Source organism: Oryza brachyantha, chromosome 4, assembly GCF_000231095.2.
Source record: "Oryza brachyantha chromosome 4, ObraRS2, whole genome shotgun sequence".
NCBI classification, from domain to species: domain Eukaryota; kingdom Viridiplantae; phylum Streptophyta; class Magnoliopsida; order Poales; family Poaceae; genus Oryza; species Oryza brachyantha.
In genome coordinates, this window is record NC_023166.2 from 10,192,954 (window position 1) to 10,217,025 (window position 24,072).

General features: G+C 42.1%; 2 protein-coding genes across 2 annotated transcripts; both read left to right on the top strand.

Annotated features, from left to right (window-relative positions):
- The first annotated feature begins 2,769 nt into the window (after nt 1-2,769).
- Nucleotides 2,770-4,226, top strand: LOC102711881. The gene is made up of 3 exons (XM_040523672.1): nt 2,770-3,116; nt 3,231-3,358; nt 3,451-4,226. The coding sequence occupies exons 1-3, from the start codon at nt 2,981-2,983 to the stop codon at nt 3,811-3,813; spliced, it is 627 nt and encodes a 208-aa protein (XP_040379606.1). The 5' UTR covers nt 2,770-2,980; the 3' UTR covers nt 3,814-4,226.
- An 856-nt stretch (nt 4,227-5,082) lies between these two features.
- Nucleotides 5,083-8,300, top strand: LOC102706093 (succinate dehydrogenase subunit 5, mitochondrial). The gene is made up of 4 exons (XM_006652213.3): nt 5,083-5,335; nt 6,246-6,550; nt 6,659-6,844; nt 7,858-8,300. The coding sequence occupies exons 1-4, from the start codon at nt 5,188-5,190 to the stop codon at nt 7,912-7,914; spliced, it is 696 nt and encodes a 231-aa protein (XP_006652276.3). The 5' UTR covers nt 5,083-5,187; the 3' UTR covers nt 7,915-8,300.
- Nucleotides 8,301-24,072: the final 15,772 nt, after the last annotated feature.

Genomic DNA, 24,072 nt, shown 5'->3' on the forward strand with positions numbered 1-24,072 from the left:
TTAAGTGAAGAGCAAGCTATATCACTCTAGTATAATAGTGGGCCCAAATGTAGTGAAGCGAGAGTAAGGAAATTCATAATGTTCAAAAGGAAGTAGTAAGGAGCCTTATTAACTAGTTCAAAGGTGTAGCAACAAGTAATAATGCAGGTAGTAATTTCATCTAACAATAACACTATGACTAGATAACAAGAACTAAACAAATATTAAATCTCTCTCTTCTCTTCGTCCTCTCTCACTCCACGGTCATATCTCCCACCCAAAACCTCTCTTTTTTATTAGAATATGGTCTTACCTTATTAGGTGTTCAATTGTTTCTATGTATCAAATTTAACAACTATTACCTACCGTCAGTGGACCCACTCACCCATATTTACTTACTACTTAGACTGTATTGCGTTGGCCCTAACAAAACAATATCCACATACACATGGTCCTAGATTCTCCCGCCTCCACTTGGAATCAACAAAACATTGTATATTAGTTGTTGCCACCGCTACAGGTTGGCGCATGGTGTCATCTCAGAAAGGTCCATGGGTGCTGATTGTTCCATTGACATCAATTAAGCAACACCAATAATATGAGCCAACAACAATGAGTGTTGAGAAGCGACACCTCTGATTTGCCACAAGACCACAAAAAAGAGTGGCTCGAAGCAATCAACTCGATTCGAGTTCAAGCTAAGTGCTTCAAGCGTAACCCCACCCTACATTTGTGCCCATTACAGAATAGAGTTCACAAGGTCACATATTCCATGTTCATTCCCAAATCAAGAAAAAGCATATTGATATAATTTACAACTTTGCAGATCACCGGAAGACGTTGTCATTGCTGTCCCAAATTTGTATCCCCATCGTGGCCCACGATCCCGTTGTCGGGCCATGGGTGGCCCGCGGAGCCCAAGGCGGCAAGTGCAGTCATTTTCAGGATGGTCACCACTGAGAGTGAGTGGGAGAGGGAAGGGTGGAGCAACGCGGCAGGATCTGGAGACCGTTGTCAAGGTCGCTGCCACCATAGCCATGAGAGGTTGCTGCGACTCCTCTCCACCGTTCCTCTTTACCATGGGCGCCCGCTGCTCCCTCTTCAATGGCGGTGCCCGGTGCCCCCTTACCATCATTGACATCAACTAGGAGCCCATGGGAGGGGCATTGGCGGTTAGTGAGAGGGTGTAGGCGACGAGCGCACGGGAGAGGAGCGGCTGTTGGCTCGGTGGTGGGTGGACGACGGTGGATAGGGCAGTGGGGAGAAAAAATCAACAGTGGACTCGGCTCACGTGGGTGGATCTAGCGTGGGCGTGATGAGGGCTCGAATCCCACTACTCCAGTAGTCCCGTTAAGACTATGAAATGTCCTCACTAAGCATCTATTAATTTTTTTTTGTCAAAGATCAATGAAAAGGGGAGCTGAAACTAAATCTAGTTTGTTCAGACCCCTCTTGTATCGTTTGCTAGATCCACCGCTATTAGCTCGGCTTGGCTTAGCTTCTATATGCGTGTGAACCGGCAACTATTAGATTTAATCAACTGACAGCTATAATATATTAAAGGTGACGATTCTTTTAAAAAACCAATACTAACATTATTGTCAGTTTGTCTATAGAACCCGACACCTAAAGTTGCTCAAAGCCTCAAAGGTGCCCTTTTTTCATCCTATATACATATGGAAAATGGTTAATAGGTGTTGGTTCTAAGGGCATGCGCTATGCAGGCTCCCCACATGAGGAGCCCTAGCATGCCACGTAGGAAGAGGATACACACCCCACAGTGCAAAGTGCCCCAGGTGGGCCCTACAAAACTTTTTTAATTTCCCTAGCAACTCTCTCTCCTCTCTCTCCCCTGTCCCATCTCCTGAGTTCTCTGCCCACTGGCCCTCTCCCGAGCTCTCTCTTCTCTTTCCCGGTCATCGGAGCTCGGCAGCCGTCGCCGGAGGTCGGCGGCGCGTCACGGGCGGCGGCGGATCCGGCCGTCGGGCAGTGGCGACGACGGATCCGGACGGCGGCGCGTTGGGGACGGCGGATCTAGGAGGCGGCCGCGTCCTCGCGGCGGCACATCGGGGGAGGCAGCGCACTTGGCGGCGGCGGCACATCGGGGACGACCGGGCGGAGCTCGTCGGCGTCGGGACAAGGGCGGTCCTCGTCGGCGGCGCGTCGGGGCGGCGGGTCCGGCCGGTGGCACATCAGGGCGACAGGCGGTGCTCCTCCGGCGCCATTTCTGTTGTCTCTCTCCTTGCTTTCTCCGGTTTCTCTCCTCTCTCTCTTCTCTGACAGGGCTACCATCCCCTCGCCAAGGGACGTGCACCCCGGCTGGGGCACGACTCATGTCGAGCTGGAGAACCAGCTCCTCGCCACGTAGGAGCACTGTGCAAGCCCTAAATGAATAGGCACCACCATTACCTATTATGGGTTCTGTGGTAGCGTGCGCATTCTTCAATTTCCCCGACTCCACCCATTCGCAACTCGCAACAAGCCAACACGGAAATGGAAACAGCAATCGTTGGTGGTCTTGCTTGTGCTGCACCGTCGCCACATGCGAACACAATCTTTCCAAAATCACCAAAGTTTCCGATACACATCCTTAATATCTCACCTCTTTTTTACGTTACAGCTTTACAAGTCGAGCTGTGCGCACCTGGATCGGAAGAGAATGGCGCATTTGTGAGCACAGCGCATTGCAGACGCCTTGCCTTATGTTGCATTCCACTACTGCTATGGCTTATCTCTTCGCCGATGGTGCTTGGCAAAAGCCGGTTATATATGGCAGTTTAAGCGCTGTCACATCTGCGTGTCCGTTTTTTCCTTTCTGTTATTGTGCTTGCATTCATTCAATCCATGGACAGCCCATCTTGTGTTCTTGTGCAAAACTGTACTGCCATGGCCAGTTATATTGGCTTTAATTAATCGCAAAGATTAGTAGCTGCATCCTGGATCCTGGCGTATATGTCAATGCGTTTAGCTGCAGGTAGTGCTGTCAGCCGTCTCGTTTCACATGTGCCTGTATCACTATCCCCTCCTCGAGTCTACGTCTCTACGAATCCATTGCCAACTCGATCGTAGGTCTGAGCCCATGAAGAAGCATGCTGCAGCTTCAGGATGCGGGGTCTTTTCTGCTGGTAGGATTGAGAGTGAGTTCCTGTTAACCCTTCAGTTCGTTTTTTGCCTGAGTACGTACTCTATATATGTGTATCAATCTATCTATGTGATGATGTTTTTTCTTTTTTTTTTCTCCTCCAACGCAGAGATGATGCTGTATCCGCTGGTTGCATCACTGGAATACATCTTTTGTTTCGGGGGCTGGACGGTGTCGTGCGTTGCTCTGTTCCACGCGATCGTGTCAATCTACGGTGCAGGAATGGCAGAATACCTGGTAATAATTAACCTCGAGTGTGCTGGGTTCTTGGCCACTAGAATTTCTCGTTTAATGTGTGTGATGCGTGCCCGTTTCTTCGATTTTCGCAGTGCTCTTGCCCGAGGATGACGGCCGAGGAAGCCGCCGCCATGCGCGCCGTCGAGGCGTACATGCTGCTGTGCTGCGCGGCGCAGATGACCGCGGCGGCCGTGGCCATGACGGCGACGGCGGGCCGGCGCGCCGCCCGTCGGGCGTCCGCGTGCGCCGCGCTGACGGCGGGCGCCGCCACCGCGTGGCTGTGGTGCCTCTACCTCCGCTTCTTGCCGGGGCTCCGCTGCTTCCGATGCTTCGGCGTGCCCAGGAGGGTCGCCGTCGTCTCCGTGGGAGCCGGCGTCGCCACGCCGGTGCTGTTCTTCGTCTCGGTGGGCCTGCACGCCGTCATCCGCGGAGACGAAAACGAGTGGGACGACTGATCGGTGGAGTGTGTGGCATGGATGATCGATCAATCGGTCCGTGTGATTTATTGGGAGATCATTTACTACATCCTTATAGTGAGCTAATGCAGTGATGGGGGAGATGATTGCATTCATGCCAATTTCCATTTTTAGACTTTGGTCTTTCTCAGGGAGAGTATTTTATTAACGGAAATACTATACTACGGATCCAATTTCTAAGGGGTCTGCTACCCCACGATATCCCGTTATGTATCGGGATAATCTCTGGTCATGTTACTTTATCCAAGTAACATGGTACTTTTCAGATTACATGTTACCTCAAATGTATTAGGCATGGTATCATGTTCAGGTTACATGGTAACTCATATGTAACATGCTCAGGTAACATGATACCTTATATGTACCATGTATAATACCTGAACAGTATCATATCTGGTACTAATGGTGTTATGAACAATATTATATCACCGGTAGCGAATCCTCGTCGCCGTCGCCGCGGTCGTCGCAGCCGCCGTTGTTGCCACAGTCATCGACGTCGTCATCGCGGGTGTAAGACGCCGAAGCCAAAGACGATGCCGACGGCGAAGAGCACCAGCATGACGAGCGTGCAGATGCAGCACGCCTTGCTTGGCAGCAGCACATCTCCTCCTCAATGGCGGGCGGCGGTGACACGGGCGGAGCACGCGGAAGGAGAGACGCTTTTGCGGGTGATTAGCGGCTGCAGCAGCTGGTGCATGTATCCCGTCGCTCTTGCTCCGGACGGTATTCCGTAGCATTTCCATTTATTTAATTGGTCGACAACCAGCCTCGCTTCTTAAGCATTTTGGTACTGGCAAGTGCATTTCACTAATGTCGTGTAGGTTTTGATTTTGGACAAGAGGTTTCCAACGTCCTGAAATCTCACAAACAAACTTTGGTAGTGCAATCATGGAATTTTTTATTTTATTTATTAAATAATTTACAAAACTGCATTTTCATTTCCGAAATTTACAAATCTAACCTCCCGTCACCCTTTCATAGGACGGAAAGATGACATGGCAGACAGCGGGGCCGCTAGGGATGGCAGCTGACAGCGCCTGGGCATTTTTTTGCAAAAAAATTGATTTGTAAATTTTGAAAATAAAAATATAGTTTTGTATTTTTTAATAAATAAAAAAAAATCGAGTATATCATCGGGCTGATTCGAATGGGCTTCAGCCCATGTTGGCCGAATTGTCAGGGCCCGCATGAGCGCAGATTACAGTGGGCTCTCGTGAGCAGAAAACATCGCGACAAAACGCCGATTCCATTTCACCCACCCCCCGACGAAACCTCGCCTCGCCCTCCGTCTCCGTCTCCGTCTCCGTCGCCTCCACCTCGCGGCGATCCCTCTCCCCTTTGCCCCCCCGCGCGATGGCCGCCGCCCTCCGCTCCTCCTCCGCCGCGGCGAGACGGCTGCTCCGGATCTCCCCGGCCGCGCTGCCCACGCTCACCGCCTCCCGCCCCGCCGCGGTGGCGCCCCTCGCGCGCCCGATCGCCGCCGCCGCCGCCTTCGTCGCAGGTCCCCCTCCCATATCTGACCCTGCTGGTTTGCTTCTTTTGTAGTCGTCGAAGAGGGTGCCTTTTATGTTCGTGCTTGGATTGGGCCGATGCCTGGTTTTAGGGTTCCCTGCGTGTTGCTTGCTTGTTCACTGTTCAGGCTGGTTCCAGATTTGTGATTACCTTGTGGTCGAATCTGATTGATTGCGGGATTGCAACTGTGTAAGATGGGGTTGGATTATGTTGCTTCTAATGATAGTGGAGTCATGTTATTACGTAGTCACTGACTCACTGGTCAGAATAATTTATCAGAAAGTTAGACTTAAGGATAAGTTTTGTAGGTGGCGAGTGCAAATTGTAGGTCATGCAGGAGGTACAGCATCAGTAGAAAAAAAATATTCACACTGCGTGTGTAAATATTTGCATTTCCTGTATAAATATTTACATTTCCAATATGACCCTGAACTGCAGTTCAGATGTGTGATCTTGAAGTGTTTATCAAGCTGGTGCTGCATCAAATGATTGGGTTTGATCACATAATATAAATCATGTGTGGGTTTTAAATGGTATTGCTTCTAAGCAAGATAACGGTTTCGGAGGTTCAAGACCGATCTTTCACTCTTTTTTCTGAAGTAACTAGACTAAATATTCTGTAATCTTTCTCAATAATATAGCGGCAGGAAAAATAACCACTGATAAATTGCTGTATGTCCTTTTACGCAATGAATTTATAAGAATGGAGAACTCAATAAGTATGATACAGGGATGATTTAGAAAAACTTTCACTATTTACCTAGAAGGAATCATTGATGCAGCACTTTGTATCTTCATTTTGCTGCAACGCTAACACTGTTCCTTCAAAATTACACATGATCCCTATCTCAAATTTTCTGTGCTTGTTGTTGTGTATCTTATGCTTGTTTTAAACTCAGGTGGCAACAATGGCTTCTCATGGAACTTGAGGCGCTTGTTCAGCTCAAATGAAAAGCATCTGCCTGCAATATCTGACCCAGAAGTTGAGTCTGCGTTTAAGGATTTGATGGCTGCTAGCTGGACTGAACTTCCAGATTCTCTTGTACGTGAAGCAAAGAAAGCCGTATCCAAAGCTACCGATGATCAGGCTGGGCAGGAGGCTTTGAAAAATGTATTCCGTGCAGCTGAGGCATGTGAAGAATTTGGTGGGGTTCTAGTCACCCTAAGAATGGCTCTAGATGATCTATGTGGTTTGACTGGTGAGGTCAGTACCTAAATCAGCAGTATCCCCTCATTGATGTATTGCTTTCTGTGGATTCGGCGATGATTCCCTTTTTAATGCTTACTTGTCTTACCATCCCTGCTCTTGCAGAATGTTGGCCCCTTGCCTGGTTATATAGAAGATGCTGTTAAATCTGCATACAATCGATACATGACATATCTGGAATCATTTGGCCCTGAGGAAAATTATCTACGTAAGAAAGTGGAGACTGAATTGGGAACTAAAATGATACACCTGAAAATGCGATGCAGTGGCATAGGGTCTGAGTGGGGAAAGGTATGCTCATCTCTTATGTTTCTTGTCCCTGCTGTACATTTTACTTATGTGTCAGCTTTTATACTAGCATTGTGGGTGATGTAATCTCTAAAGGGCAGTGTGTTGTCATTCAATTTTAAATATTCTTTTGTGAATCCATTCAAATTGATCTTTATATGTTATTTTTAGCATGTAATCTGAGTTAGTATTTGTAAATTATTATCTCACTAATAATTTGTGTTAAGAATACCTCTCTATGACTAAAGATAAATTCATATCTGACATCATATTTGCTCATTCTCACTTGTTATCGGAGTAGGTCATATGTCTGTACAGTGATTGTTATTCTTTTGCTTGATACAAGGGAAAAAAAAAGAGAGATTCCATGTACATTCCTTTTTACTTGACAATCAGAACATCGGCACAGAGCATTGTTTGCCATTACTTTTCTATTTGTATATATATAATAAAAATAAAACAACACCATAGTGTTTACTGTGACAAATGTACTAATGCCATTTTCGCATATCAAATCTTAACATTTTACAAATATATAAGTGGTTTAAGACCTTGATGTTTTGACTGCACAGATTTTAAAACATCATCTATTTGCAACTTGAGAGAGTAACTTAGAATGTATACGGACACTTAACCGAATCTGAAAAACCAAACAAATGAACTAGGACTATCATCTTGTCTACATATTCATTTGGTTTGAAGCAGGGAAATTGCCAACAGTAAGTTGAGAACAAATGCAAGGGCGTCCTCTTTTACCAAAGTCCTGTGCTAGATATACCTTATATATGCCAGAATTCAGATAAATGTAAATTTAAATGGATGCTTGATCAGTTTATCTTGTGGCAGAGTTTCAATTGTTTTCTAATGAAAATGGATGAGCTCATGATAACATGTGGAATAATGTTTTCCATGTCACTGTACAATTGATATGCTTGCATTCCCTCTTTGTTTGGACTGAAGAGGGACAGCTTCATTTTCAACACTGGATGCTCATGATTTATTTATTGCACTTGCAGATCACTCTGATTGGCACATCAGGCATCTCAGGTTCCTATGTTGAGCTAAGGGCATGAGGGAAGTCTGCAGATCATAACCATGCAGAACATTGATTTGCTGAGAGAACGATGCATATCAGAACCAGTTGTGCCGATTTTCTTTTCTTCTTACTGTGTAGCTACCTTGCCAATAACAAGGAGATCATCAAACAGATGTGCACTTCAAGTAATTCAGCCTGCTCCAGACTTTGCTGCTGTAATAAGAACGTGTTTCTGGGGTGCACGTTGATTTCTTTTTGCTCCGGTTGTGTTCATGGTGCTCCAGTCAGTGTGCGTGAAGCATTTGTAGATTCAGTTGATTCCTTTCATGAGCCCTGAATTGTTTGTTCAAGCCTAACATTGATCCTACCATGTATGGCTCTGTTAAACTTAGAATAGCTTGAACCGGTGTTCAGATTGTTTGCGCGACCCCTGATTTCTTGTTCAAGCCCCTTTAACATTGTTCACAGAGTATTATGTTTGACTATGTTAAACTGAATTTGGAACTTGAATCTTTATTCAGAATCTACGATATCACGGAGTACCTACAAATCTAGAATAGCTTGATCCGGTGCTCAGATATGCCCATTTCTTCCGTGTTTTGTGCTTTAAGAGCCACGGAAAAATTCGACAGGAATGGTGTGATATAGGTGTGAAGTCCTCGTCAGAGGGCAATGCTATCGCCCGCAAATGGACGATAAAAATGCTTCGGGTGCCCTACATTTTCTTTCGCTCGTCGGATTACAATGGCTGCTGCTGGGAACGGGGACACCTTCCACTGCCGCACCACAGAGTCAATTGGACTAATCATCCATGACCAATTCAGTAATTCACCATCCACTTATCTATAGTTCGTTACGGCTAAATCATCCATCACTGCTCACTTTAGTACTTTGGCGTATCATTTTGCCAAAAAAGAAACCAAGTTTCTTTAATAAATATTGTAGGTTGTTACACCCGTGACAATCTTGGCAATCGGTTATCGCCCTTGTTGCTGCGGAGGATGGATGTGGCTCCCGCATGCGTGGATTTGTGACATTTGTCCTCACAGTAATATTCAGGCCTCCATACACGCTTTCTGCCTCGTTAAGCTTATGTTCAATGCCGGAACCCAACGATGCTGTTTACGAGCACGCTTGACTCACGTATACAACTATGCTTTTTTACTATTTTTGAAAAATATATTTTGAAAAATATCTCAAAATATCAAGAATTTTAGTATAAATTTTTAGTACCTTGAGATATTTTTTTAAGGATGATAAAAAAAACTCATGGCATAAGGGGTTGTTTATTTTGTAAATTTTTTTTGCAAAAACATCACATCAAATTTGTAAACACATATTTGCAAAAACATCACATCAAATTTTTAAACACATATTTTTAAACACATATTTTTAAAAACATCACATCTAATTACAAAACAAAGTTCAGATTCCGCTTGGAAACCGCGAGACGAATCTTTTGAGTCTAATTAATCCGCCATTAGCACATATTAGTTACTGTAGCACTTATGGCTAATCATGTACTAATTAGTCTTAAAAAATTCGTCTCGCGATTTCTTACATAACCATGCAATTAGTTTTTTGGTTCATCTACATTTAATGCTTTATTTAGATATTCAAAGATTCGATATGATGTTTTTGGAGAAATGTTTTGGGAACTAAACCTAAGATACAGATCTTCTTCATCGACCTACCAGTGACAGAGTAGGTGTCTAGATCACTTGCGCCAAGCTAATAAAAAACAACCACGACTATCTCCTGCTTGTTTGTTGGTTTTTATTTTTGATGAGAAATAAAAAACAGGTTGTCCTTTCAATCCACTGACCCAATTCGCCCTACACCGACTTGCGCTGGTTTAGTTGTGTTACTGTTAAAAAAATTGTCTCAGATCGTTGATGCACATGTATAACCCAAAAAGTACGAGAGTGACGGACAATTTCAAACCAAAATAAACTAGAGAGTTATCTATAGCAAATCAACTTATATAAGTAGATATCAAACTAGAGTGATATTTGAAGGATTTTCCAATTTTTCATTTTAAGTTTATAATAGATAGAAGTAAAATTTAATTAATTATGTGCTAATTATCTACCGTAATTTTTATGCGTAGCTCAATCAAACAACCGTATTTGAAGGTGGGCGTGCACCAACTGCCAAGGGGCATGTCTAATGGGCGAACATTTGTGTGCCCGTTAACCCACACAAATATACACAACGTTTTTATAATTTGTATCTGCATGAATAAAGTTTTATTTTATATTTGAAATTTTATGTTTTAAAACTTTATGCATAGAAATAAATTTCTAGCAAATAGAATGTTTAATTAAAAATATTTACATGAAAAATATTATCTTAAAAAATATGGAGTATATCTATAAAGATTATACATCATATAAGGTTATATATATAAAGTATGTACGTAGAAAATTTACATATATATGTAAAGTTTATATATATAAAGTGTTGCAAAGTTTATAACGGACACGCGAACTTGTCACCCATTAGGCTTTTCGCTGCCAAGGTGGGCTCCCGGCCCGTTGCTGGTTGGCGACCGGCAGCCATGCCCCATGTGAAGCGCGCGTCCGTAGAAACGACAACCTAACCTACCGCGTGCCCGTTTGATGGACGCAGCGACAGATGGACGTCGGCTGCACCGCATGCGCATGCTTGATCGTGTACACACGTATCATATCCTTTTCTTCTACTCGTAAATCAAAATTTAAATTTATAATTTAGAGTTATTTTAGAATTTTTATAAAATTTATTTTATAACCTTACATTTTAGATCCCAAGAATATGTATATAAATAAAAGTTTTATTTTTAAATTACGAGAAAACGTCCGCACGGTGTCAGAAACCCAGCCGGCGCATTGCTCCCGGGGATGCGCGCGCCGGGCGGAGTATACCTGCGATGCGACTCGCCGACCGGCTGGTTGCGTGCGACGTCCCACCACTGCGTGCGTCCTCTCGTGGAAGTTCTGTGGCGGAGTAATTCTGTTCGAACCCACTCGTATTTATTGTGTTCTCCTCCATTCCATTCGATCCCTGCGTGTTCGCTGCCTCCTCGAGTTGCATGCATCGATCCGTGTCATAGTGCATTCACGCTAGCGTTGTGCCGTTGCATATAGTAGCTTTCTTCTCCTTGGTCGCCGCTGCAAACAGGCAGGCAGGAAGGAAGGCTATAATAGCTGAACGCTGCAGCCGTGCAGCGCCCTAAATTTTGCTGTAAAAGTTAAGCAGCTCGGACAGCACGGGGCACGGCTGCACGGCTTGACCAAGGAAGGGTCAAATTTGGGCAAGTGTTGCTGTTCTCCTACAGGCTTACAGGGCACAGGACTGGCAGGCCGCCGGCGTCGTTGCCTTCTGCCGATCTATCAGACGACGGACGCGAGGAAGGCTAGCAGCTCTGCAGGCAGCAGCAGCTGCGCACAGGCGATCTTTTATTGGCCGTGAATGTGGTGTTGGCCTTTACGTCTGCACCTCTCCGAAACGTCGCCCGGACTCCCTGTTCAGATCGAATGACGAATGGTAGTAGCTGCAACAGCAGCGGCGAAAAGATCAGACCATCGGCCAGCCAGCTGGTTCCGTTCGTACGCTCTTCGTCCTTTCCACGTACACGGTACATCTCCTCAAAAGCTTCCGAGTCACTGTGCGCCTGTGCCAGTTATGAGCATTGAACACCTCTCGTTGGGCATGCTTCTGGTCTGTATGAGACGACGGCCTGCACCGAATTTATGATTTTAGTTAAAGATACGTCCGTCTAAAAATTATCATATCCAATTCGTTAAATTTATTTTAATAAATTAGGACTATGTACTCCATATTTAGTTTGGACCATCTATTTAAAACTAATCTAACGGATGTCATTAATCTTACCTCATTGAGGTAATACATGATAGAAAAGTAAAAAAACAAAAATATTTAACCTGCTATAGAATGCATTGGGCCCAATAAAGTAGGTAATAAATGCATGCATGATCGACCTGTCATTTTTTTACAAATCCTAATTTGTAACTACTTTCAGATCTTCAACACCATATGTATGTACAACCTGAATAAAAATTTAACGTTTATGTTTAAATTTGCATAATTCAAATTCGATACCAGAATAGTATCAATACTTAGGTTATATGCATTTTGATGCTTGGGGACAATTCAAATATTCATAATTTCAAATATATTTATATTTTATTTCCCATATTAAGAACTTGAAAATTTATATAGTATGGCACTTTGAAATGTTAAGCATATTTGTTTTGTAAAGTATAAAATTTGGTATGCACCTTCCATTGCATGTGTGATCAAACTCGGAAAGGATAACTATATGCATTAATTATTTTTTTATTGCTACGATTTATTAATTAAGAGGTGGAATTATATTTAGCAGTAGATAATCAATAAAATAAATCAATAGTTAGGATTCACTATTAACTCTTACCACCCCAAAGATAAGATGGAGCACCTTAGTATGGCTCAATAAATTAATAATAATGATACAATTGACAACATGATTTAACATGTCCTCAAAAGCTTTCGAGTCGCTGTGCGCCTGTGCCAGTTATGAGCGTTGAGCACCTCTCGTTGGGGCATGCTTCTGATCTGTCTGAGAGGACGGCCTGCACAGATTGTGGTTTGATCCGAAGTATACGTACGATGTGCTGAAACGTTTGGAATCAGGCGTGTTGTGAATCATGTGATGAAAGGTTTGGTTCGAAGCAGAAGAACCCCTGATCGATCGATCACGAGTCGTTGAAAGGAGGGATTAACTGTGCTAAGACGTACTGAATCACTAATCTCCTCGCATGCACTGCATGCATGCGATCTGTTTCCTGCCCCCATCCTAGCTTTATCTTCCTAAACTTGTCGATATCAAACCGTGTTTGTTAGTTCAGACGAGCACATCAGCGTTTCCAACCTATAGGGCAAGAGCCTTCTCTCCTGGCGATGAAAAAAAAACATATAGGAGTGTAAGGTGGTGTTTAGTTTGCAAATTTTGAGCCTAATTAATCCGTCATTAGCACATGTTGGTTACTGTAGCACTTATGGCTAATCACTTTTTAATTAGGCTCAAAAGATTCGTCTTAACATTTCTTCTATAACCGTGCAATTAGTTTTTTAGTTTATCTATATTTAATGCTTTATTTAGATGTCCAAAGATTTAACGTGATGTTTTTTAAAAAATATTTTAGGAACTAGACAGGGCCTAAGCGTATACGAAAAAGCAGCATGTCCAAATAACGTCATGTCATCACGCCTTCAGCCTTCTCATCCACACCTGCTTGTCTTTCCATGGATCGATCCTACTACTTGACCAGATATCACAGGCAAAAAGTGTCAAAACCAACTACTCTGAACGCAAGACTTAATAATAAGCACGCACTGTTTAGTGACGGCATGACGTGATGTTAGTTAAGTAGTTAATTAGCATCGATTGACAAAGGGTTAATGATCACCTCCAACTACTTGGCACAGGTTTAATGCGCATCTAACACACCAAACTTTGAGCTCGTTAGGGTAAATGATTCGGTTGCAAACCGCTATTACTGTCGATCGAGCTGTAAGTCACCTTACATGGTTGCAGCTAGCACACACAGCTAGATAGATACATGGATAGATTGATTTAATTTAGAAAACAAATCTAGCTTCGAGAAATATTTAAAGCGAATTACATCATGTCATGCAACAAGGTGTCTCTATAAATGATGAGGAGTAAAACTGATAAGGATACAGTGCCCCTTAAGGATGGGAATATCTTTAATTTATATGGTCAAAAAAAGTAGGATCATCTCCCAACTTCAACGTTTTTCGTCAAAGTTGGCCCTGCATTTCTGCCCCCACCAAGCTGCAGGAAAGTCATCTCGGAAGCTGGCCAATTTCAAAAATATCATCTCCTTTTCTCAAGTCTCCTTTTCTCTTGGGAGAGATAATGGCACAGCCATATGCATCATATCATTCATTAGCTTTAATAAAGAAATGAAATCAAATTTATAAATGAAAAAAAAAAGAGGATGGACAACAACTCTGCATCCAAGAGTAAATAGGAAAATGGAAGAAGCTTCAGCAAGAGATCGAAGCCGTTGCTAATCAATCACCAAAACCTACTCCTTTCTCAATTAATTTCCAAAATATGTAACCACTTTCTACATGGCACATGCTGCTCATATATATACATACATACCACCAATTACACCACACAAAAAAATTGTATCTATATAATGATCTCTATACTAAATCTATATCCAATTCTATGGCCCTCCACTCCAACCTCTGCTATGATCTCTACTGCTTGCTCTACAGCTGAACAGCTCCGGCCGGTGTCCATGTCCATCTTCATGGAGTCCGCAGCTGGCTGTCGAGGCCGACGGAGTTGTGCTGCCGTGACGGGCCGGACGGCGGCACCGGCCCCCTCGGCAAGAACCCGAGGAAATGGTTGGAGGCTCCCCTCTCCAACGGCCTGGCCTTGAAGGTCTGCATGCCCCTCGAGGCATGGCAGCTCGACGCCAGCAGAAGAAGCAGCACCGGCAGCAAGGTCGACCGGCAGAGCTGCAGCAGAACCTTCGTCTTCCTGCAGTTCCTCCTCTGCCAGTAGCACCACCCCATGAAGAGCAGCAGCAGCAGCAAGACGAGGCTGCAGCCTGCAATCTGGAGAGAGTTGTTGTGGCTAGTGTGTGATGAGGGTTTTGGTGAGTGCAAAATGCAGGTGAGGGGGGAGGTGGGAAGAGATGAGAGATGGCGATATATAAGCTAGCGAGCGAGCGAACGCGTTGATCGAGAACGTATGTGTGTAGTATGGAGTATGGACAGCATTGGGGAGAAGAGGAGATAGGTGCTGCCATTAAATTTATATAGGAACATATGCTGGACATGTTCAGTACAGCCCCAAGGGAAGAAGGGGGAATTGCATCCCACAATTCCACACGCATGACGTTGTTCATGGCTGCTATGTGTCTGCAAAGTGCTTGTACAAAAAAGTATGTGGTGGTCTGAACTGAGGATGTCATGTACTCCAATAATAAAGCTCACGTACATTTTTATCACTGTTTGTTTATTACAAAATAAGAAGAAATGAATGAATGACATGGGAGTTTTTCTCTTTCTTTCTTTCTTTCTTTTTTTTTTGTTTTTTTGCTGAATCTACATCAATGCAATTATGCATATTGGTGCTCAATGTTAAAACCGAATACTCCCATCAATTCTAAGACAGCATCCAGAAATATAATTCAATCAAAGGGTTTTTTAAATTTGCACATGTGTTTTAAAATTTTCTTGACAAATAGATCTTGCTGCCCCCACCTCGTTTTTTTTGAAGTATCTTTAGTACTAGGTTGTATTTGATCGATCCCCTAACACCATTACATCGGTGCGTAGTGGCCGGTAGAGCAGTTACAATTGGCAGTGCATGACTCCACCCGCAAGATTCAAATTCTAGAGTCCATAAATATGGTTATGTGTGTCTTTAGTTTGGTGGAAAGTTATCTTCCATTATAAAAAAAAACCTGTACAAAACAAATTTAATGAGAAAATTGTACAAAGTCACAAACATTTTTCTCCAATTGGGATCAAAGAAGGTTCTACTTAGGGTGGTATATATCTGAGGATAATTAATTATCTCTGCCTGCACCTACAGATTGATCAAGTTGGTGAAGAGGTTGGAAATAAATGTGCCCCCATCTACCTCTAGCTATGTCCATGGCCTATGAAGATATAGTTTTGAGGATTGATCAGGGGCAACAGTGGCGATGGACATGGTCGGTGTGGGGTCTGCATGGGTGGGTCTTGAGGATGTTGAGTGCATTAATCAACAAGAGAGGTGCTTGCACGGTTGCACCTGTATAGTGAGAAACCAAGTCTTGTGGAGGAGGAGGAGATCAGGGGAGATTCAGAAGAAAAGGGAGGCAGTGAGCAAAAGTAGGAGCTAAAGAAGGCCCATGGCAGGTGGTGTTTAGATTGAGAAAATTTTCTGAAAAAGTGTCATGTCAAATGTTTGACCAGATGTCGAAAGGGAGATCTGTGTTTTCTCTGAATCTCTGATCACTGAATGGCCCCCACACTTGGGAATTCAATGGCCGTCTTGGGCATGCACTCGCTGATTTGCGTAATGATCACCCGTTCATGTACCTGCACAAACATCAGCACTGATTGGTATCTATACGATGAATTGGATTGGTTGGGATACGTTGACCAGTACTCTACTAACGAACACGGTCTTTTTGAGCTGATATTTGTAATACAAATTTATAATAGACATGCAAAATGGGCTATAATTTAAAATTCTTAACTTAACTCTAAAATTAGAGCATTATTACAGTTCATCCAGTTATACCTAGATTTACCAAAATAGAGCTAGCCGTCCATTTCGAATGAAATACAATAGGGAAAAATAAAAGATATGGAGAGCCTCACCACCATCCCTTGGACGGTAAAGAGCCTCCTTAAATTAAGTTTAAAATTTTAAATTTTGGTTGTGTTGTCATAAGATAGAGACCAAGCTCATACAACAAATCATGCATAATATCGGAGGAAACAGATCCTGAGATTCAACTGGTCATACATAGAGAATAAGTTGATACATTGTCCGAAAGATTATTTTTTTGTGATGAGAAACGTCGTGGTTGTGATGGTATAAGTTGAAGTTGTATGATTCTACTATTAGGATTTACATGTCGTGGCTAAATACAGTACCACATACTATATTTACCATATATATTAGCACATAATATGGTGTAAGTTTCCTAGCTTGAAAGTTTTTTTTTTTGACAAAGTTATCTCGATATGCACCCATCCAAGGTTTTTTTTTTTGTACAACATCCAAGTTCACCTTAAGAGGTTAGTGTGTTTATCATCCGAATACGATAACGATATCCACATACTAACTAAGGTAGATTAAAACAATTTTTTTCAAAAAAAACTTAGAATTTTAATAAATTTTATTTGGTTTTTCACGGTTTGCCGTGTTTACCACCGGGGTATGGTAACCCCATCTCCTGCGGTAAGACGAAGCCTGGTATCCACTCAATACCCAGCTTTGATTGCAAGGCGGCCGGTTGAGGCACACGACAAATTGACAATGTTACACAATTTTGCTTGAATGAGACGTCCCAAACAAAATACCTAGAAAGGAGGACCAGGCAACCGATCGAAAAGAAATGGCAGGAAATTAATCTAAAGTAAACATAAAGCCACACCGCCGCAGACACAACGCAGCACGACGCCACGAATTAGGACAGAGCATGCAGGATGCAACCGGCACAGGCTAAAGTTCAGGTCACAAAACAAAATAGTGCCTGCTCCCTAGGAAGGGAGACAATGCAGTGGCTTGTGGCTGCAATCATGGATTAGGGTCTCCTAATTGCTGCAGCCCCATGCAACAAACAATGGCCCCACTGTTAATTAGTCACTTCCTGTCTAGACTTTTTTTGGGAGTTCATCAGTTAATTACTTATCATTGTGTAGGTGTCTCACACTGATTAAGTACGTACCCCAAATTCAGCCACCGTGCGTGCATAAAACAACATGAAACGTACCATGCATGATGCATCTACTCAAACGGTCAGCAACTAATACAAAGCCATTTTTTTAGTATGGTTCTGAACAGCGGCAGCATGTCCAATGTTAGGAAGGGTCAAGTAGTGATACTGCATTCGAGCCCCCGAATCCAGGAGGAAGCAACGGGCCATGATAAACTGAACCCACATGCAACTACACCGATCGATTTAGGCCTCTAGCATCTGATCTCACTGCAAAGTCCATGCTATTTAGGCGAAAAAGACCTACGTGTAGTTTATTAAGGGATTTGCTACATTTTAGACACGAAAAATTACAAATTTTTTGTCACCGGAAATAGCACATTGTTAAGCCAAAATCGTGGTGTTATATATGCAACATGCAATAGTATATTTTAATTTTCTTCATTATAATTAGTGAGTTTGAGAAGAAAAATGAAAGGAAGGAGAAGATAATAAAACGAGGTGAGTAATTAGTGTATTAATTAAATATTAATTATTTTAAACTTAAAATTTCGATTTATTATTTTTTAAATAACTTTTCTACATATTTTTTTGGTAAGAAACACACCATCTTCATCCCAAAATATAAGTATTTATAGAATTTACAGTTTTATACAACAATATAAACATTTATGCACTGATTTATATTTCAATCATTCTAATGACCGTAGAGTCAATCAAAAGGGAATATAGTAAAAAATTGACCACTGAAATGGCTAAAATGACTAAAATGATATTTTTAACATCTACTTAATCTATGATACACAATATAGAAATGTTTTATTTTTGTAACATACTCCCTACGTCTCAAAATAAACCAATTTTTTTACTTTTTACCTATAATTTTTGACTCTTCGTCTTATTCAAATTTTTTTGGAATTGATATTTTTGTTTTTATTAGATGATAAATCATAAATAGTACTTTACGTGTGACTAATTTTTTTTTAATTTCCTGAAAATTTTTCAAATAAGACGGATCAAACGTTGGACACGGAAACCGAAGAATTAGCTTTTTTTTTTGGACAGAGGGAGTAGGTATGACAGTTTAGGGGTACGAAAAGTTGTTGCGTGGCCTCTCTTTCACTCGATATTAAACGGAACCTATACGTGGTTTTATTTTATTTTAGGGAAAAAAATCCAAATACCTCCCTACGAGTCACCAGTGTTTATATTCTCCCCTACAATTCTTTTTCGTACACAAAACCCCATATAAAATAATTCTTCTTCTATCTCACCCCACATTCTGTTTCTTTAGCGATTTCTCTATTCTTTTAATTTCTCGTTCCCAGTAGCTTCTCTCTTAGCAGAGTCATAGGAACTTTGGTACCTCTCCTGAAAGGTATATAGTACTACCTCTGTTTTATAATGTTGTTTTATAATGTAAAATATTTGACTTTTTTAGTTGTAACGTTTGACCATTCGTCTTATTTAAAAATTTAGTACAAATATAAAAAATGACAAATCGTGTTTAAAGTTCGTTTGATAATAAAGTAAGTCACAAGCAAAATAAAGTTTGTTTAAAGATGAATGATCAAACATTAAGTCAAACATCTTATATTATGAAATGGATGGAGTAGTTTTCTAATTCCACGAGTGTAGCATGGTGTTCATATTATCAAATACTATAGAATTGTTTCGGAGAATGAAACAGTATGTATTTTATCTCGAGCAAGGTACGTAGCAAGAGAGGACATGCTGGATGCTGGCGTGAGGAATTAAAAGAAAAGGAGAAATTGATGAAAACGGGATGTTTTGTGGAAATTTAGAAGAGAAATTGACTTGTAGAGATGTTTGTGTTTGATCGAATTTTCTCCTTATTTTTTATAAGTTTGAATGTCTGTTTGATTTTATAATTTTTATGAGTTTTATGGTTATTTCATGTTGACGTTAGAATAATTTACTCTTCAATCTTTTGTCAAGCAAAAATGAACTTTATTTAAGTAAGTGATAGTGCAGATAAAAAGTGACTGAAATTTCTGAAAATCTCACTTTGACCGAATGTACACCCTCCCTAACATTAATTAAGCACAGCTAAACAGCGAGAATATTACTAAGCAGGAGCATTCCAATCTTTTTACTTTTTACTTTTGATTATGCTTATAAGCCAAAATTTAAATTCTCAACTTAAAATTTAGGGTTGATTTAACAGTTTTTTCACCGAAGTTTTTTTAGCTTTGATTTTAGATCGCTAAGAATTCATATATAAAAAGTTTGTTTACAAATTATTTTTTATTTATAAATATGTTATTTGGATTTTTTTCATTGAAAAGATCGACAAGCAATCACCATTGTACATGCATAAGGCTGTAGCATGATCGAGACGTGCATGGCAATGGCAATCAATATCTCACCATCTCTCTCGAGTGCTCACATCAGTAGCAGCTAGCGATCTGGCGATTCTTTAGACCAGTAGGACGCGCATCCATCCATGCATGCATAAGGCTGTAGCGGCCGGCTACTTCTACGTTGTGTCACTCTCCATCGATCGGTAGATCGCGGTGACGTCCAGCACAGAGACGAAGATGATTAATTGCCGGCCGGTGCTACAGTGCCGTGGATTCTCCGACCGGCGGTTGATCGAGCAGTACAACTTTTGCTGCTGGCCGTGGTCGGCCGGCCTGGTATCTGCATACCGCTGAACAGTATCGAACAAAATACGAGTACTACATTTTATTTTTGTTGGGCATAATAACAAATCATGAAATGGCTGGGTGCCATGAGCGAGTGCTGTCGCGTCAGGCCTCAGGCTGGGCCATCCGGTCCTTCTCGTTTTGTCATCTGACGTTTGAGTGCACATGGGGAATGGGCCTGACGGAGAAAAGGCCCAATTTAGGCCCATTTAAGGAGCAGGCCGTGTTGGACCGGAACCATGCGCGCAGAAAGCAAAAGGCCGAAAACAAGCAAAATGGTTGATTAATTCTGACTTGTTTAAAACCCAGGCTTACATAGGTAGAAGTGAAGCTTAAAACCCAGGCTACCTAGCCCACCATCTTGTAGAGCTAGCCACAAAATCTCTGGGTGTTTCTCTTTAACCATTTGTCTCGTGGTAGTGTCCAGAGGTTTTTCGTCAATCCTTCTAGTTGCGCGAAGCCGCGAACTAAGTGTAGCCGCAAGGACACGGCAAGAAGACAAAGACGAATAGTCCTAGTTAGGCAGCTTAATCGGATCGATCTAGATTAAGATTGTAGATTGATTTGCTGGCCTAACTCCGGATTCAGCTGTAACATGCACATGCACATCTCGTTGCAAAACAGAGAGATCATATCCACACCGCTGTTAAAATGTTAATGCACGGAAGTTTCTTACTACCTGTCTATCTCCGCAGGAATCATGCTTTTTCATGAGAAATCTATGTGCATTTATAACACAAGTGAGGCCCCCCCCCCCCCCCTCTTTCAAACCTCCTGTCAACACGAGGTTTGTTCGTTAGTCATGAAACGGGTTCATGCGGATATCTTGTAAAACTGTCGTGTTTCAAAGGAGGCATTAGAATCTGCAAAGCGTTGGAATTTCAAAGGAGTTATTAATTGAACGGAGAGGAGACGTGTACGTGTGTATAGTATCGGAAAGCGTCGGAATACAAGTTGCGCAACTCAACTAGAACTAGACTAAACGAAGTTTACTGGCAGTAGCGGCATACGTTGTACCATGCAGATTGATCCAATTAACGCTCCGTCACTAACATACGTTTTGCAGCGGGCATCGAGAAGCTATCTCCTAAAGCACGGCAGGCAATCTTGCAACTTGAAAGGCAAACCCGATCGGCAATAATGTTTTCAGGTCAAATAAGGAACATACTAGCAATTCACAAACTGGATTTCCTCGTCCTTGCAAAACACTAGCAGAGATTACAGTTCAGAGCTGGGTAATATCTTCACAGTTCGAGTTGGCATGCATCCCCTGGAATTTGTTTTTTTTTAAAATTCTACTAATATCATAATATAATCAACACTAAATACCTAGCTAAATTAACAAATATAGTTAATTTTCGATCAACCGACTGTTGTTTCCGTAGACACGCTACCGCTTCCGACTGCTTTCAGCGCAGTGGAAGGGTGGAAAGTGTGGAACGCAAGAACCTCCCAAAATCATCTGCTGAACTGCGCAGCTTTCCCCGCTAGTTTCGCCTCGCGTGGCGCCGCTGCGTCCCTCTTGTGCTCGGTCGCGCGACTCGGCGTCACCTCGCGAACCACCCACCCGAATCGAAAAGAAAAAGGAAAACCCGCAGCTCGCCTCTGCCCGCAGGTGCAGAGCTCCGCATCGTCGCGCGCCCGAGTAACGTACGTGACCGAGGCGTGGGCGCGTCTCTCGCTCCCCGTCCCGTCCGTTTCTTCCACCGCCACCGCCGCGCGCCACCACCACTGCACGAGACGAGACGGGACGAGACCGTGCGTGCGTGCGTGCGAGTGGGATGGGGGAACTCGACCGCGGCGGAGCGGAGTGGAGTGGAGTGGAGTGGATCGGAGCCAGTTGCGATTTTGCTTTGGGATGGACCGACTGACCGGTGACTGGGCGAGGAGGTAGTGGTAGGCATTGTGCCATTGTGGGTGCTGATTAGTGTGATTAGTTTTTTTTTTTTTGTACGCGACCTTTAATTAGTTTCGTGGTCGCGCACACACGCAACTTGCACGCCCCTGGTCAATGATTGCAGTCTCCGGCATAATTCAAAGCGATTTATAGCTATTCTTTTATTATGGGGGCCAAGGGGCTTCGACTCTTTTTTCCCCCTCCTATCTGGATGAATTTGGATGTGACCAGGGAAATGCGGTTTCGCTATGTTTTGTTGTTCGTGTACACAGCAACCTACCCAGGAGCAGGGGGAAATAATGAGGCCTACCGTTAGGGGGATTCAGCTGAAAATTGGATGGTTACTTCATATTGTAGTTATACCCAGCAACATCACATGCTTCAGTATATGTTCTTTTTTGTGATCAAGGAGTCCATTAGTCCATAAGAATAGATTGATTTATAGTTGAACTACTCTATAACCATCCTGGCTTACAATTACTCTTTTAAAAATGCAAGTTTAGTTCACCTTGAGTAGATGGCCCTTTTTTATCCAATGAGAGCATAAAGAAGTCTTGTAATTACCAGTTCGTTCAAAAAAAAAGTCTTGTAATTAAGAAATCAATGGCATAAAGAACTCTATGAATAAATAGAATTTATAGTTCAACTACTTTCAAACCATCTTGGCTTGCGACTTCAAATAACACATACTATATATATCCAACTGCTGCTATCTGTTGTTGTAGATTGTATTTTGTGATCATTCATTAGGAATATATAGAAACATATTTCATCCATTCTAATAAGGCCATCTTTCTAGTTCAACTACAAACCTAAGAAAGGTGAACTTGAACGGAGGTAGTATATATCGAGATCAAACCCCTTTATTACTTGAAAGTTGCTAGAATAATTATATATAAATCACAAAAAGTATAAAAGGAAAAGGCAGAGGATGCATTCAATGGAAATTATATTGCGCTGGGGTTATTGTACAACTATATATGACCATAAGACCATTGGTGTGGGTTACCATAGCAAATAACAATCTCTTTTAAAGCTAAGGCCATAAAGCTATATATGCATGAACCTTTTCTTTTTTAAAAAAAAGAAAAAGGCACTTTGGTGGTGACCGGAGTTGGGTTGTATGATCTTTTGAACTTTCCGGTCAAAGAGCGCATCACAACAGATCGGTATGACCTTGCTAGCTAGCGGAGTTGTTCGCTTGGGGGACAAAATTTGGTTGGACTAAAGTGTTGGGGGTGCAGCTCTCCTCACCCAAAAGTGCACTAACACTACGTCCGTTTCATGTTAGCAAAATAGATAATTCAAAGTGCTCATGATTTTACTCAAAGAAACATAAGCACAATGATGCTTGTGTGAGTCCCTATTTGTAGCACCACTAAGGAGACGAGGGGCATCTTTTTGCATGATGGGAATTGGGAAGGTCCATGATTTGATTAACACAAATGATGGTAATCTGGATATTTGCTCTGCGTGTATGCGAAGTGATTTTCCTTCTCAACGCCGGGGTCTTTAGTATCATCAGAACAATACGATCAGTTCTGTTCTACGGAAAACTAGCATTTCAACCTGCAATATCAACAAAAAAGAAGTTGACTTCTATAAAGTAAAAGTTAATTATAGACAAAAGTCATGGTATACTAGTAGTTCTCTTTTATTTTTATTTATCAAAATATAGACTGAATTTAGAGCTGGAATTTTTCAGCATACGATGGATCGACATCGACCTATGTATACCAACGAACCAATTAAATTATTCAAAATATTCTTGTAACTATTTGCAGAAAATATTAAGAGGGGTGGTATGCAAGGAGCATATGGTTTTTTTTTCAAGATGATGGTGTTTTATTAATCAACGAAAATAAAAGCATCTCCAAGACATACCTAAACCTGCTCCCAAAACTAAAATTTAAAAATAACATCTAAAATTACCGGTCCAACGATAGACCAATATCATTTCCAAATTTACCTTAGGCCTAAAATTATCCTAAAAGGAAGCTAGGTTTGGAACTCTCGTCAATGTTCTCACTCTCAAACTGCACCATAATTGTCGTCGCCCGTCCATGACAAAATACCCTAGACAACACCAGAATACCTTTTGCCCTTATCAATTCATAACCGTCGATTGCAATGGAACCCATGTGTGTGGATGGAGAAATGAT

Coding starts and splice junctions, on each gene's coding strand:
- LOC102711881 (XM_040523672.1), top strand. CDS start 2,981: ATGTGCCTGTATCACTATCCCCTCCTCGAGTCTACGTCTCTACGAATC. Junction 3,117..3,230: donor TTCTGCTGGTAGGATTGAGA/GTGAGTTCCTGT, acceptor CCTCCAACGCAG/AGATGATGCTGTATCCGCTG. Junction 3,359..3,450: donor CAGGAATGGCAGAATACCTG/GTAATAATTAAC, acceptor CGATTTTCGCAG/TGCTCTTGCCCGAGGATGAC.
- LOC102706093 (XM_006652213.3), top strand. CDS start 5,188: ATGGCCGCCGCCCTCCGCTCCTCCTCCGCCGCGGCGAGACGGCTGCTC. Junction 5,336..6,245: donor CGCCGCCGCCTTCGTCGCAG/GTCCCCCTCCCA, acceptor TTTTAAACTCAG/GTGGCAACAATGGCTTCTCA. Junction 6,551..6,658: donor TATGTGGTTTGACTGGTGAG/GTCAGTACCTAA, acceptor CTGCTCTTGCAG/AATGTTGGCCCCTTGCCTGG.